This window comes from Emys orbicularis, chromosome 3, assembly GCF_028017835.1.
Source record: "Emys orbicularis isolate rEmyOrb1 chromosome 3, rEmyOrb1.hap1, whole genome shotgun sequence".
NCBI lineage: Eukaryota > Metazoa > Chordata > Testudines > Emydidae > Emys > Emys orbicularis.
The window spans coordinates 161,121,651-161,138,088 of NC_088685.1; the positions used below are offsets into that span (position 1 = coordinate 161,121,651).

The 16,438-nt window shown below is 43.7% G+C and overlaps 1 protein-coding gene across 2 annotated transcripts in view; it reads left to right on the forward strand.

Annotated features, from left to right (window-relative positions):
* The first annotated feature begins 2,162 nt into the window (after positions 1–2,162).
* Positions 2,163–16,438, forward strand: part of COQ8A (coenzyme Q8A) — a 74,371-nt gene continuing 60,095 nt past the window's right edge. Inside the window, exon 1 of one of the 2 annotated variants that reach the window (XM_065400684.1) lies at positions 2,163–2,341. In XM_065400684.1, the coding sequence (XP_065256756.1) occupies positions 2,163–2,341 (179 nt within the window). Of the gene's footprint in view, positions 2,342–6,226; positions 6,231–16,438 lie in introns of those variants that run through there. The other variant, XM_065400685.1, reaches the window with a different exon arrangement.

Consider the following 16,438-nt stretch of genomic DNA (forward strand, 5'->3'; position numbering starts at 1 on the left):
ACCAAAATACCTTTGAAGATCTGGGCTAGAGAAACTAATGCCAACATTTTCTAATATGGATGCCTAAAGTTAAATAGCTGCCTACATGTGGATGAAGGTAATTTACAGAGGTGCTGAACACCTCATCTCCCACTGATTTAAATTCAGGTACCGATATGCAGATTTAGGGGCTTATCTTTATGCAATTGCATTTGAAAATCTGGTCACAGCAAGTTGCTGACAAACGGATAAAAATCAATTATTTTTAAAGTAACAAATTGGATTTTTAAATTTAAATATTTAAAATGATTTTTTAATTTAAATACATCTCTTTTAAAAAATAAACCTAGTTAAAGTGATTTAAATTAATTAAAAATACTAAGCAATATTTGATGCCAAACAGACCATGAAGAATATATTTATTTATTTTTGTTATTAACTGCCCCCAGCAACTTTGAAACACCAGTTACTGGAGCCAGTGCTTTGGAAATATAGTGTGCGTGGGGGTTCTATTTGCAACATACATCCACACACACACCTTGACAATGGTAATGATGTTATATTTTAAAAGTTGACTTTTTAAAAATTGCTATTTACAGTAATGCAGTCAATAGCAACCTTCCTGGTACAGATGGCACCACAAAATGATATTGCTCCTATAGCTTGGTGCTTGCTTGGACAATGGTTGGTATGTAGCTCCTTCTGCAGCTTCTCCATTGAAATTCATTCTGTTAGTTGGCATGTGTGCCTGTTTGTTTAATAAACTGTTAGCCTCCAGGCCCATGTCATGTGTATAGCCAAATGTTGCAATTCCATGCCCTTCCCTTCCTTTCTGATAGTTTTGCCAAAATAATTACCTTATTCTGTCCTAGATTATTAACAAAGTAACGCTCTCAAAACAAGTATCAGGAGGTAGCCGTGATAGTCTGTATCCACAAAAACAAGGAGTCTGGTGGCACTTTAAAGACTAACAGATTTATTTAAATAAGCATAAGCTTTCGTGGGTAAGATACCTCACTTCTTCAGATGCTCTCAAGACAGGCAGAGCAATTCAATCACATCCATGTCTCCCTTGGCCGATAGTTACACTCCCCATCCATACAGAGTTACCTGGACATCCCCACTTTTATGCCCACTGTAGAGACATCCCTAACATTGCCATTTCTTCTCCATTCCCAGTCACTCCTTGGTACATCATGCCTCAGTTCCCAATGTCATCCACATGCACTGACATCTCCCTACCACTTCTAGCGCTGATTTTTACCCCCTCTCCCCTATTCACTCCTCAGTCTTTTTTCCCCTCTCCCAAGAGTGGACCAATTGTACGTGCAAATCTCAGCTGTTTGTACCTGATATTACCACAGGCACTATATGAAGGTGTAAGATGAACACATGTATAAGCTAGGCCTGCTCTACACTAGAAAAATATATAAGCATTGTTCAGCACGTGTGCACCTAGCTCCATCCCTGCTTCCACTAGTGACACCTGCCTTTTTACCACTCCGCTGTCTCACCCTGGCTGCACTGGTCTAGAATAACAGAATTCCCCCCATTTAAATCCAGCCATAGGCTCTGTCTACATGTCAGCATGTTCCAGGGACCGGCTGACCAGCACCCTGTCCTCTCGACCTGCTCAGGGGGGTTAAAAACACCAGCAGCGGGGCTACACTAGAGCTCTTGCTACCAGCGGGGGGTTGAGGGGGGAGCTAGCCGTGCGTTACTGCTGGTGGTGGGAGATCGCCTCGCCAGCTCGCCTACACACGTAGCCGGAAATGCAGTGCCCAGGGGGGCGGAGCGGGAGAAGCACTGTCTGGCAGCAGTCCCCGGCTCCCCCTGTCCGGCCCCACGCCTGTGGCATGGGCACGACGTGGTCAGAGAGGGAGCCCCGCACACGCGGCAGCGGCACAGAGGCGGCAGCTCCCGGCTGTGCAGAGGGGTTGAGGAACTGGGGGGTAGGGGAGGGCTGCAGGCTCCATGCAGCCACCGCCCCTCAGGCGGCAGCTCTGCAGCCTCCTGCCCGCTGCCAGGGAGGCCCGCAGCAGGGCGGGGGTTCAGCCAGCACCGCCTCTCCATTGGCTGGGGCTGCCCCCGACCCTTCCCCCCATTGGAGGAAACGCGGAGCGCACGGGCCCAGCACGCTCCGCTCGCCGTGCCTGCGGCCGCCTCGCGCTCCTCCCAGGCCGATGCGCCAGGGGGGAGGAGGCGGCCGCAGCGGAGCCAATGGGCGCGCGGGGTGGGGGCGGGGTCCAGGGGGGCTGAGCCAGGCCAGGAGCCGCCGAGTTGGTAAACAAGCCCCGCGCCTCGTGGTGCGGCTGGGCGGGCGGGCGCGGCGGAATCGGACGTGGCGTTGTGCGGGGGGCAAGTAAGCGAACGTCGCCCTTTCCCTTGGGGGCGTCCCGCGGGCGGGAGTTGTGCCCCATCCCTTCTCCCCGGTCAGCTTCGGCGTGGGGTTTCCGCCTCTTCTGCCCCGCAGCCGCGGGGGGCGGGGAGCAGGCTGCGTGGGCCCTTCCCTGGCGGGGGGGTTCCCGGGCCGTGCCCGCTCAGCGCGGGGCCGCTCCCCGTCCTCCCGCCGCGGGCCTCCTTCTCCCATCAGTTTTTTCATTCCGTGCTGCGGCTTCGCAGCGTCCTGGGCCCGCGGCGGCGGGTACGTGGCTGCGGGGCGGCTCGTTCTGTCGGTCTCTGCGCCAAGTGCACCTCCGGGCGGTGCCAGGCAGGCGGGAGCCTCTACGGGGAAATCCGGCGTGCGGAGCCGTGGCCGTGAGGGTAACGAGTTAGGCACCGGGCGGGTAAAAGCAGCAAAGCGCCGTCAAGACCGAAACGGGGGCACCATCATGAGGCTGCAAACAGCAGAACCCAGAAAAGGGGGGAGGGACCCAAAGCCAGTAATGTACATCCATAGTCGTGGGTCTTAAAATTATACCGAATGTAAGTGGGAACACGTCCTAGCTCTGCGAACAGTCACGGTGGGAAATCTGAATTCCTCCAGATTCACAGAATATCCTCCTGCAGACATATAAGATTCCCCCCCCCTTTGCAATGGCTCTGCTCCTTTTCCAGTCCTCCTTTCCCCGTGCCCCCTGTACAATTCAGTTGGTGTGGGTGTGGCCTTTGAATGTCCTGGGGGTCTGATCCTACAGGTCTGAGCACCCTCAAATCCTATTGACTTCAATGCTTTTTGAGGACACATAAGATCTTGTTCTTAGACTTGATGGTTGTATTTACTGCGTTTTAGTGTAGAAATAAACTTTACCTTACTGGGGCCCTAATAAAGTATGACTAGTGCCATGAGTGGTGTTTTGAAGCCTTTGTGTGGTAGCCATTTGGCCAATTTTGACTTGCTTCTGGGGTTATCCAACGTGGTACTAGTGGCCCTGGGGCTGGTAGTCTCCAGTGGTGTTATGTCAGTTACAGATTTGTAATGGAAATAGGAGATCTAAGGGTTAAACTTTTTCCAAGTAGAAGCAAATATATTCTGATATGGCCTTATGGAAACACTTGGAAAAATAAAACAAACACCAGTCAATGTTAGTTCAGAGCTCTTCATTTTAGAAGGGCGATGATTAAAGAACTGGGTTAACATGCTGCATTAGCAGTATATATCGCTTGCCTTTTTATTAGGTAGAGGCTGAGAATTATAACCATAAACAGTGTTTAAAACTATCATTTTTTGACTGATTGCTAGTGGTAAAAAGGAGCACACTTGGATATTGGACCTTAATGCATGATGTTGCTTAACAGGTAATATTTGCAATTCAAAATTTGCTCAATATTTGGCTTTTTGTATGATGCATTCTTTATTTATACACACACACGCTTTATTTATATATACACATTCTTATTTATATGTATACACACACACACACCATCAAATTGTTTTAATAACTGATTTATGAGGTTAATCTTTGTGTTTGGGGCCCTATCTGTGAGGTGCTGACTTCAGTTGCATGTGTTCAGCAGGGTTGGGTGATCATCTTATTGTAAAGATCCCAGTGAAAAATGGCTTTTTTCCCTGTGGGGGTGGGGGATGGTTGTCCAATTAAAAGAAGCTTATATATTCAGCCTGAATTCCTAACATCTTGTTTATGGGGAAAGAGGAGAATCTGCTATCACTTCACATAGTGTATGTTCTGGCACATTACCATTGTCACCACTATAGAAACTTCCATCTCCTGCTGCCTAAGTGTAGTAGGGAGCCTTAGAAACCAGCCTATTTGAGGGTCATGATATAACTTGATGGAGGAACTGATCCTTCATCTGAATGATTTAGTGTAACAAGTTGCAAAGAGATGTAACAAATTAATTACTTTGTATTGGTGTCTGTTAGTTGATTTAATGTGTCTTGAGACCAAAATGTGAATGAAAACTTAGGCCATTCAGTATCTATAAAACTTTCAAGAAAAATAAACTTATATTTCATATAGGGATCTGTTATCTTGTGTAACAAAAATAGACAGGAACTAATAGACCTACACTGATTTTCTTCTGATAACCTTTTCAAAAGTGTTTTGGATATAGACTGTTTGCACTGTTGTTGTATCCATGTTAGTCCAGAATATTAGAGAGACAGGGTGGGTGAGGTAATATCTTTTATTGGACCAACTTCTGTTGGTGAAAGAGACAAGCATTTGAGCTTACACACACAGATGGTGGTCAGGGCACAGATTTGGATGTAGACTAATTTTGTTTGCTCAGTGTTTACTTGAACTATAAACATTCTGATAAATGGATTGAAGTGCTGGCTATATTCACAATAGTTATTGACAGTCTATTCTAAACTGTTGAAATCCATGCTGCTGAGGCTGTGTATACACTTAAAATGTTATGGTGACAGCTGCTGTTGTGTTTCAGTGTAGATACTCACTACAGTGGTGGGAGGGGTTCTCCTATCACTATTGTTAATCCACTTCCCTCAGCTGCTGTGGCTAGCACTGTCTACACCAGTGTTTAGTTGTCTTAGGCTAGGTCTACACTACAGCGGGGGTCCGACCTAAGATACGCAACTTCAGCTACGTGAATACCGTAGCTGAAGTTGCGTATTTTAGGTCGGCTTACCTAGCGGTGAGGACGCGGGAAAGTCGACCGCTGCCGCGCTGCCGCCGACTCCGCTGCCGCCTCCTGCCGAGGTGGATTTCCGGAGTCGACGGCAGAGCGATCAGGGATCGATTTTACCGCGTCTTCACTAGACGCGGTAAGCCGATCCCCGATAAACCGATTGCTACCCGCCGGATCGGCGGGTAGTGAAGACAAAGCCTTAACTATGCCACTCTCAGGGTTGAGGATTTTTCACATCCTTGAGTGACATAACTGATTCGACTCCACCTTTCAGTGTAGACCAGCCTGTAGTAACAAGTATATTTCTTTTGGTATCTCAACAAGATATTAATATACATCCTGTTTCAGTCAAGTACAGCAAGGGGATGGTAGAGGAACTATTCTCTCAACATTCCCTGAGCTGTGTTGAACCAGAAAGTGAAAGTAGCTATAAACAAGGAGAAACTGACTAGTAAAGTGTCCAAGCTGAGAGAAACTTGGAAAGATTCTAAATATTCTTTTGTTTAATAATTAAAACTGCTAATAGTCAAATAAGAACTTGAAGTTTTTAAATGATTTTTACTTGATAGTCTCTGAGGGTCCTTAAAATGTGTTATACCTTAAGTCTCGTGCCGTTCAATAGCAGCCTTATGGAAAGTGTTTTGTACTCTTGGGTTCTGTTAACTTTGCTGGGATGCAGTTCTTGTTCAGTATTTTACAGTGCCCAACAACGAGCATTGGATTAGGTTTTAAGTATTGAATCTGAGAACTCAAAATTATTACTTTGGCATAGCATGGTGCTTGAGTACCATTGACTTCAGGGTAAAAGAATTGTCAGGTAGACTAGAAATATCCTGAGTTGGAAAAGTTGATGAGAAAGTCGTATTTGTCTCAGTATAAACAAAATACAGTGGTGTTTCTTTGATATAGCAGGTTCTTTGACTGCTGCTGTTTCTGAGAAGATTGATGGAAGGAACAGTTTAACTGAAACTGATGTGGTTACCATTGTGTGATTTGAACTACTATCAGAGCAAACAACTCAAATTTCTTTTAATATGTCACAGATGCTGTGTGTTTCTTTTACACTACGTGTTTACCAGCAGTGACTTTTGTAACCTTGAAAGCTCAGATAAAACCTGATTGTAGTAATTCATAGTACATTGTCCTCAGATATGCAGGAGAAAAATGGCTGACCTTCAGGGCTATAACACGGGGGGCAAGTGGCAAGCAATTTCTGCTTTGTTAAAATAGTGTGATAAGGACAAGAAAAGGTCAAAAGAAAAGGAGAGTTCCTTTTATGTTTACCCTTTGACCACTGGTCACTTTGGTTTGTTACTGCCAAGAAGAACTGTATGTATGTACAATCAGACTTCCAGCTACTCTGTGCTATGCAATGCAGTAGTGAGTGTTTCATTTGCAGTATTTAAAAGCAGACTAAAAATAGCTGAGTTTGAATGTGTGCAACATGAGGAGAATTTTTTTAGGCGTGCAGTCCTCCAAAATAGCCCTCCTAAAGGCAGGTGGCAGTCTGTTATTTCTTATCTTTTATTGGACCAATTTCTGTTGGTGAGAGAGACAAGCTTTTGAGCTTTCTTTCACCAACAGAAATTGGTCCAATAAAAGATATTACAGTACCTCACCTACCTTGTCTCTCTAATATCCTGGGACCAAGGTGGCTACAACAACACTGCATATTTCTTACTATGTCTGTCAGATTGTGTGCTTTTTCTTCTTGGGGTTAACTCTTGTTGAGGAGTTGTAGAAACTGACTGAGGGAGAATAGTTGGATCACTGCATTCTAGCTTCCCTGGAGTTACCTAGCTGATAGTTCACACAAAATTTGTTAGGTAGCTATTGGGTCAAGTTCATTGTGGATGTCACTCTGACTTCAGTAAAGTGGCACCAAGGATGGCTGTGGCCCAGTGTGTCTTCATGACTTATTGTGTTGGAGTAGAATTCTTCCATCTACCTACCTACCACCTTTAGTTTGTAAAAGATCTGAAACTCTAGCAGACTGCATTTAGACAAATTGAATTTGTCTTGAGCCGAGCCAAGCCAAGAAGTGACATGGCATGCAGTTTTGCCCTCTCTGCCCATAACCATGCATCAATCCTCCCTCCCTCCCCCCCCTTTAAGGCTTTTGTTTTTTAACTTGGGGATAATCAGTGAACAGATGCATGTTGATCTGCATGAGGAAGATATTTAAAAATTATTTATAGAGCACCTCAGATTTGCAAGGCACTTTACAGAACATAGCAAACAGATGATCCCTGCTCTGAAGAACTGTTAGGTTTTATGATTACAGAGCTTCTTGTTTAGAAATGTTACAAACTTAAATTTTGAGGTTTTTAGAATTTAGTTCATCCCTGAAACAGCTTATCTAACCAAATCAGAGTTTATAAATAACTACCACCTGTGGTGATCCAGCAACTTAATTTAGTCACCCTAGAATATAACTGTTGAAACTTAAAAATAAAGGCCTGCACGTCACCCTTAGGACATATAGATTCAGTACCTGCAGACACACAATGCATATAGTCCTCTTGCACTTGAGACAGTCACAGGGCTGTTTTGTGGTGCTAATGGATGAGGCTGATGCTGTTGTACCGTCAACATAGAGTTCTTCCTGTGTTCAAGTCTCTCCCTGCCCTTCCTTTGCCCCTGCAGTTACTCCATTTTCTATGCCCAATTTAGGGCTTCATTTATTCAGTCTCACTGCTGCTATCTAGATCACCTCAGATGTGTTTTCTTCTCCCATCCCTTACCTGGGTCTCCTACCTGCGGCTCTGGCATGTTCTAATGAGGCCTGATCCAGTATTCCTAACATTCATACAGCTTCTATTGTCTTCAGTGTGGCAAATCACAGTACACTGTGACAGAAGAGTACATGTACATAATGATCAGGGCTGGGAGAAGGGTGGAAGAAAAAAATTGCAGTAAGAAAGCTTAGAGAAAAATGAGAATTTCTTTATCTTTTGTTTTTAAGGAACTCTCTGGAAATAAAGACTTTCCACAAGAGACAGTCATCTGAATTCATCATATGTTTTATGCATATGGGCAAAGCTTATATTGATTGTGGATGCATAGAAGGGAGCAGGCACAATTACAAACTCAAACTTTTTGAATATTTTAGAATTCCAAGACAGGAGTTTTTCAGTCTTGGCAAATGAGCAGTGATATTCTGTGCTGTGTTTCTTAGAGGTGCAGCATACAACTTGCGGCTCAGGGAAAGAGGCATTGGAACACAAAGGTAGCTTTGTGCCATTTTGGCAACCTCTGTATTCTGGGCTGCTCCTGGGGACAAAATAGTTCCAGGTGTAATGTAAACAGCCCTGGAGTTATTCTAAAGTAAAGCAGTCCATCCTAGGCTACCCATGGACAGTGACACTGACGACCAGAAGTCCTGTAGCCCTACCTGCTGTAGACCTAACTGTTGCACTGGAGCTTGTGAAGGGGCCTTCATACCTGATGCCTGCCCTCAGGGAGTTCTCCCCGGCCACTACAGTGGTTTTACAGCATATTTGGGCTATAGCAGAGGGGAGGTTCCCTCCAAGATCTTTAATGCTCAGGGAATGTGGCTTACATATGTGCAGTTGAAGACTGGAGACTTGTTTCCTAGTGACTAAGTGAAGAAAAAGGATCGTTATGAAGATTCTCTTGGAATTGGGATAGTACAGTATCTGCATTGGCTGAGCATGGGATACTTTGCTCTGTTGTGTGCATGTTTGGGGTGAGGAAAGATAGGTTTAAGCATGTATGCTTAGCATCAGATTATAGTTCCTTGTGGAGGAAAGTGTCCTTCCAGTCCAATGAGGCAGGGATTATAATCCATATCTTGATGGCTTTTTGAAGTGCTTCGGCGGGGGAAGTGATAGTAGGGAGCAGTTAAAAACAACCCAGGGTGTCTCCCTCCGTTCCCCCATAACTAACTATGCTGTATACAGCCACGGCTCTTGTGGTTTGGGGGATGGATTTAGTTTTTGTATTATGAGTCTGAGAGCTTGCGAAATATGTAAACTATTCTGGTATTAATACATAGCACTGAAGCTCTCTGTCTTCCAAGTGCTTTGTGCACACTAATGGTCAAGACACCCTTGTGATTATATTCATATAAATGAACAGGGCAACCAAGACAGAGAGGTTAACTAACTTGTCCAAGGTAAATATCAGAGCTGGAATTGGCACACAGGAATTCCTGGTTCCAGTAGACCAGATTTCCCCCTCTAAGAAGACGAAATTTGAGTATTTAGTTGGGCATTAAAACTGTGACTTATTTGACATGCAGCATCCTTAAGGCTCCCTTTTGACATAGCCCTGTATCCTATGCTTATGGTAATAAAGAGAACTTGTAGCAAAAACAGAACTGTACATTTATTGTAGGAGCTAGGACTCCAGTTTGCTAACTGGCCTATAAATAGGCAGCAGATCTTGTATGAGGCTAAATTTGAACTTAACCCTGGCTTATGGGGCAAGTCTGGTTAGATATATGTACCTCCTGGATCGATAGTGAGAGGCTGGGGTAGCTCACCTCCTGTTCAGAATCATGATAGGATTATCTTCACCACGTGGGCAGAGAATGTGTGCACTCCCATGAGTCGCACACAGTATGTGCATGTAGGGCAGGTGACTATGTAAATAGTAACATATGATAAGATGTGTGGCTCTATCTCGTATGACTGAGGGGTGTAGGCACAAGATCAAAACCAAGTATCTTCCTACATCTGGTAAATGTAGGTGCCTGGTGCAGCTGCTCCAGGCACCTACATTTACCTGCTCTTCTATAAGTTATAGAACTCCGACCTGCATAGGTAGTCAGAGCCTTCAACCAATCAGATGCTTCCTTTCATAGTACCATTGGTGAAATGGCTAGCAAATTGACCTGTTCTGTGGTTCATTTTTTGCTCTGTGGGTGGGTTATTACTGTACGTTCAGAGGCGTATTATCATTAATCACATCACAGAGGAAAAGCTCCTATTTTTCTCAGCAATCTATAGATTGTCTCATGTTACAGGGTATTTATTTCTTGGGTCTGAAGGACTCCAGGCTTGCTTCTGAAGAGTGTGTATAATTTATTAGTTTATAATCCCCATCCAGTACTCTGTGTGCTTTCACAAAGTTAAAACTCCCCCCCCCCAAAAGAGAGCTGCTTATAGTATAATACACTACCCCAAAAAGTCAATTACCAGCTAATTAAGGAAAAATCCCTTTGTTACAGGCTGTATCCCACAACTTGGAGTTCGAATGGCCCTTCTGAGCTCTTTGCTACATGTTTGGAATTTAATGCTCTGTAGATATGCAACTTTCTGTGTTTGCTGAAGATAGGGAACTGAACTTTGATAGACCCTAAGTAGAACAGTAGTTGGTAAAGAGATTTTTGTGGCAGGATAGAACTAATTTGCAAGGGATTGTTAAGCAATTTTTATGAGAGAGGTTTGTGCTCTTAGCTTTATTTGAAAGGTAGCTCCTAGGCTCAGTAAGCAGATCTTTCTCTTGAAACTGTCTTTCATTTGAAACAAAAATGGAACAATTCCAATCAGCAGTGGTTTATAAAAGGGATACATTGTTTTGGGCTGTAAATTATAGTGTCTGAAGCCTTTGTACTCTTTAGTTCTAGGATGCATAACTGACAAATGTAGAATAAAATCTTCATTTTTGTATAACTTTGCCTTAAATGTTACTGAAGGGACATAACTTGAAATCTGGTCAGTGTCAGAAAATGGGATAAATAGTTTCAGGTGCTACTCCTGGGTCCCCCTTCAAATCTGTGGTTTTGCAGTGATACTCTCCAATTTTTTTTAATGTATTCTCTTCCCTGTTGCTGCAGGAAAGAGCCACAAAAACAAGGGAAACTGATGAAAGACTCAGTCTTGCAAACACATGTGTGTAACTTTAATCATGTGAGTAGTCCCACTGAACTCATTCAGTAAAGTTACATTTAAATGTTTGCAGAATTGGCGCTTTAGCTTCCTATACAGCAGAAAGTGAAACAGACTCTATATTTCAGCGAGTGCTAAGTTCACAACCTGAAGAAATAGGAAAAATGTTGTTTTTTCCCCCTAATCTTTGGTGCTCCCTACAACAGTAGTAGGTGCCTAGGTACTACAGTGACAGGGTGGGGCCATATAACTACCTAGATAGAAAGACTTTCAGATCAGAGTGCGTTTTTGTTTTTTTTAAATTGGCAGTGCCTGTTTAAAATGATAAACCACTTCAATGTGGCTAGAAATTATAGTTACTGGGTAGGGGACTAGGCAGTTGATACACAATAGTCCTTTCGAAGACTTATAGGGATAGACTAATTGCTTGAGAAATTAAATTATTGGCCTCGCTCTGCAATAGCACAACAGAGCCTGTGTCATGTTCTCGGCAGAATTGCTATTTCGTGATTGGGTTAAGGACTGCTTTCTTGGTGTTTCATTTTCTAGATAAACAAAGGTTGGAGGGGGGGGAGGAGCGGAGAGGGGGGGGAAGGAGGAAGCATGACTTCCTAAAATGTGTGGTTAAGTTCTGGCTGTTGAAATAGGAAACGGTAGAAATGGTCTTGTTGGTAAACATACAATTACAGTACAGTAACTCCTCGCTTAACGTTGTAGTTATGTTCCTGAAAAATGCGACTTTAGGCGAAATGATGTTAAGTGAATCCAATTTCCCCCATAAGGATTAATGTAAATAGGGGGGGTTAGGTTCCAGGGAAATTTTTTTCACCAGACAAAAAACTATATATTATATAGATATACACACAGTATACGTTTTAAACAAACAATTTAATACTGTTCACAGCTATAATGATTGTGAAGCTTTGTTGAGGTGGTGACGTTAGAAGGTGGAAGAGGGAGGGATATTTTCCAAGGAATGCCTTACTGCTAAATGATGAGCTAGCACTTGGCTGAGCCCTTAAGAGTTAACACATTGTTAATGTAGCCTCTCACACAAGGCAGCACGAACCAGAGGGAGGGGAGACAGCATAGCAGACAGAGACAGACACACACCTTGTGTATGGGAGAAAGATGCACACTGCCCCTTTAAGTAAGCTGACCCACTCTTAAGTGCATTGTCTTTTTAAGTGGATCAGGAAGTTGAGACAGCAGCTGCTGCCCCAAGCTCTCTCTGTTGCTCTCTGTCCGTGTCCCCTCCCTCCTCTGTATGGAGAAGGGGTAAGTGGTGTGCAGGAGCAGGGGGGAGGGGGACACCCTGACATTAGCCTCCTCCACCCCCCTTGCACAGCAAGCAGGAGTCTCTGGGAGCAGCTCCAAGGCAGAGGGCAGGAGCAGCACATGGCAGTGGGGGGAGGGACAGCCGAACTGCCGATTGATAGCCTGCTGGGCGGCTGCAGCAGCACAGGGAACTTAGGGGAGTGGGGGGCTGCCGGTCCACCCTGGTTACAAGCCCCCACCAGCTAGCTGCAACGAGCTGCTCTTCCTGCAAGCAGTGGACAAAGCAAGCGGCTGCCAAACGACGTTAGAAGGGAGCATTGCGCAACTTTAAATGAGCACGTTCTCTAATTGTTCAGCAACGTAACCGTTAACCAGGACGACTTTAAGTGAGGAGTTACTGTATATGAGGCCAGTTGGAAAGTGAGGTCAGTCCTCCTTAATGGAAGGAATCAAAGCTTGAGGCATGACTGGTCCAGATTTCAGGTGCTGGGGTCCTGCCTTTTAGAAGGGAAGGGGAATAGATTGCTGGTGATAACCTCCTATCTTCTTGCCTGGGGAAGCTGCTGCTGCTGCAGGGCCCAACTGATGTGTGAGCTTCATGCAGCTTGTTTTATGGATTCCTGGAGAAACTGAGAATACCTTCAAACTTTATCTTTGCAAAATAGTCTCCCTTAAAATCTTGACTAGAATGATAGAAGCACAGAACTGTTCATGTGTCTTCCCAGTGTGAAACTTTGAACTTGGGAGACAAATGTTTGTGATGCATGAGCCAAATTCTGTGTTGACTTGCACACCTGCTGCCCCCACCGAAATCAAATAAATTACACCAGTGGAACTGAGAGCAGAATTTGTGTGTCAGGATGTACTGAGTGCAGCAAGTGGCCTATAATGTAGTCTCACATTAGTATCTTAATTGATGCAAGTGAATTATTTCTAGATCCCTGACCGGGGTAGAAAGAGGTTTCATCAATTCCAGGCACATGGACCATGACTAAGGTTTTGCATTTCTCCAGACAATGTCTGACCTAATCAGAATGAAGTAAATAAAACCATCAGTCTAGAACATTCATTTTGCACTGATGTATCTGTGCCTAAAATAAAGTAGACAGCACACCCACTCAAAGTGTCCAAAGCCAGCATCAGACTTGTTTTTTTTTTAAACCCCTATATTGTGTTTCAAACCATGTATGGGGAAAACTGCTTGTGCAGGCTTCCTAGCCAGCCAGTACTAGTCAAAATGAGCACTAATCTTGAAATTTTTGGGAAGGAGTTTGAGTGCTGGCTGTATTTGATGTTGCTTCAGTTTTAAATGTCACTGGTAAATTTGTGCAAGGATGTTTATAAAAATGTTCTCCAAGACTCTACAGGTTAATTAAATTGTATGTCAGGGCCACCCTGCAAATACACCATGCCTCCTAAAATAGAATTGACTTATTGGCTATACAACCAGTCAATTCTTTAAACAAACCTTGTTGTTGGGGGTTTTAGTCTATTATGTAAAATCCTGCTCTTTTATTGACTGATTTGATTCCTTTCTTGAAGAGGAAATGGCCACCCCCCCTTAAGTGTTACTGTTCGTTGTGCTTCCTGCTCAGCTGAGATTTGGGTGAGTCTGGACACAAGAAAGCCAGTTAATGAGAACACACTTCTAATGAGGGCCTGGTGTTCTGCTATGGGGCGGGGGAAAGGTGTAGGGGGGCAAAACTTGAAGAGGCTGTGAATGAAACTGCTACTAGTGTAGTATGGAAGGGTGGACATGGGATCAGATGTATAAGGGGAAGTAGAAATAATCCTGATGAAAAGCACTCTATAAGAGCTTGGTATTCTTTATTTCCAGATTGTAGCCCGCTACACTTAATTCATGGTCACACAAGGAGTTTACTGATTAAACTACTGCCTGTGCATTGTCTCCGTTAGCGCTTTTCTCCAAAATACCTACTGCTGCTACCACTAGTGGAGTTCCAAAGCTGGTTGCCATTCTATCATAGATTAGTTTCCAGCATCCTTAGTCTCTTCTTGTTTGGATTAGATAACAGTGGCTGCAATGATGGTAAGTTTGGAAAAAACTGTAATGTAGACCCAGGTCTGGTCTACATTTAAAAAATTATGGTGACATAGCTACTGTGCTCAGGGGTGTGAAAAATCGACTCCATAGCGGTGCTGCCCTAACCCCTGGTGTAGATGGAGCTAGGTTGACAGAATGCTGCTATCACTTGGGGAGGTGGAGTTTTTACAGTGACAGACTACAGCAACGGAAGAGATTTTTCTATCTCTACACTACAGGACTGCAGTAGCATAGCTACGTGGCCATAGTTATGCTGCTTTAGTGCCTGTAATGTGGACATGGTCCCAGTCTGTGAAGTCTTTCACAAGCATGGAATTGAATTCCCTGCCTTGTTGCCCCCATCAAGCAGATATTCTTTGTCATTTGACTTTTTTTTTTTTTTAATCTGCTTAAGGGAGACAGTTACACATAAGCAATGATTTAGGAGGCAGTATGCTCTAAAGGATAAGACAATAGATAACACTTGAGTAGTCAGATGGAAGGCTTCTTTACTAGTCATTTCTGAGCCTACAGGTTTGAAGAGCACACAGTTTACCATCACATTTTTACCAGGTTTAAAAATTAATTTTAGGTGCATTGCTCTTCATACAAAAGTGGAATATCTTTCCTCTGGTCATGGATAAACCTGGAATAATGAAGTAACCGTTCTTAAATATCTCCATCCAAGGGCATATAGACTTCTGATCCTATTGAAGTGTGTGTATATATACTGGGGCCTGTATTGCAGCACTCTGCTGATTCAAAATACTGTTACCTTAAAATAATGAAAACCATAAAAGGAGGAATTTGACTGGCTGAATTTGACTGTGTGGGTATCTGGTAGAAGAACCACATAGGGGTCAGAAGTTGACCAGTTGATTTTTTTTTTTTTAATTGTGGAGGGGCCGGTATAAATGCAAGAATCTAAATTAAATCTGATAATGGCTCTTGTCCAGTGGTTATACAGCTGGACTTTGATCCCATGCCTCACCACATACTCTGAGGGAGTGCCTTGTTATAACTGCGCACTTCTTGTGTGGTACTTGCCTTAAACCTTCATTATAATGTTGCAACAACTCCTCTGAAGAAAAAATTAAAATACATCTTGGCTCCCTGCATGTTCTTAATAGCATGCCATGTTCCGCTATATTCCTTGATTTAGCTTGCAAGGTTTCAGCTGGGTTTGAAATTCAGTGCAGTGGCAGGAGAGCAGATTGCTCACTGGTGTGGTATGTAGCTTAAAAACAAAAAAACCTACCATGTTCACCTTGTTATATGCCCTAGAGTGACTTGATTCCAGCCTCATCAACAGCATTCTGCCTTCCCCCACCCAAACACTGTGTCCCTGTCTATACTAGGAAAATAACCCATGGTTGATGTCTGTCAGCCAGTCACAGACCCTATTCTAGCCAGGCTCATAAACCTGCTAGCATAAAAATAGGACCAGTTTGTCAATACCTTGGATGCAAAGTGTAGTAGTCTCTGCCTGCCTGTCCTGACAATGGCATAGGCAGGGTACAATGTGCTTAAAATAGTTTCTGAAAAGCTGAGGCTGAAGCCAGTCCTTAAGAAAGTTTTACATGGAGAGTTTGCTAGGACAGTCTTTTTAGTAGTGTAGGTGGAGTCCTAGTGGAACAGAGTCCTTGTAGAACAAAGCCTGCTTGCTGCAGTGGGTGTTCACAAAAGTTTGGTCCCTCTACTCAATAACCGCCAAACCCTCTTCAACCCAGTGTGGCAACTGTGATGTGCTTCTCTCCACCCCCCACCCTCCCTTTTCAGTTTAACAACTTCTGTCTGTTTTCTTCCTGGGTCCCTCGCTTGCTCTCATTAAAATAAATAATCTTTGTGTTTCTTTTCTTCCTGATTACCTATTGTTCCTTTTTTTTTTTTTTTTTTATGATTGTTCTCTTCCATGCTTCCCTCTCCTTGCCCTGGTAGTCCCATTGACTTCTGCTTTCCACATCCCTTCCGGAATAAGAGTTTTATGTGCTCTCCTGAGCATTGAGCTTGTTTGAGACTCACTTCTGTTTCTGTCAGCCTTCATTTGTTGGTGGCCTCCTTAGCACTGATGTTCACCCCTCTTCATGCACCTCAGTTGTGCCCAGGTTTTGATCAAGTTAGAATGTAAGCTCTCCAGGGCATTATTATGGGTCTTATTCTTTTTTTCTACCAAAATATAATAATAATAATAATAATAAAAAAAAAACAAAGCATACCAGGAATACTCTGT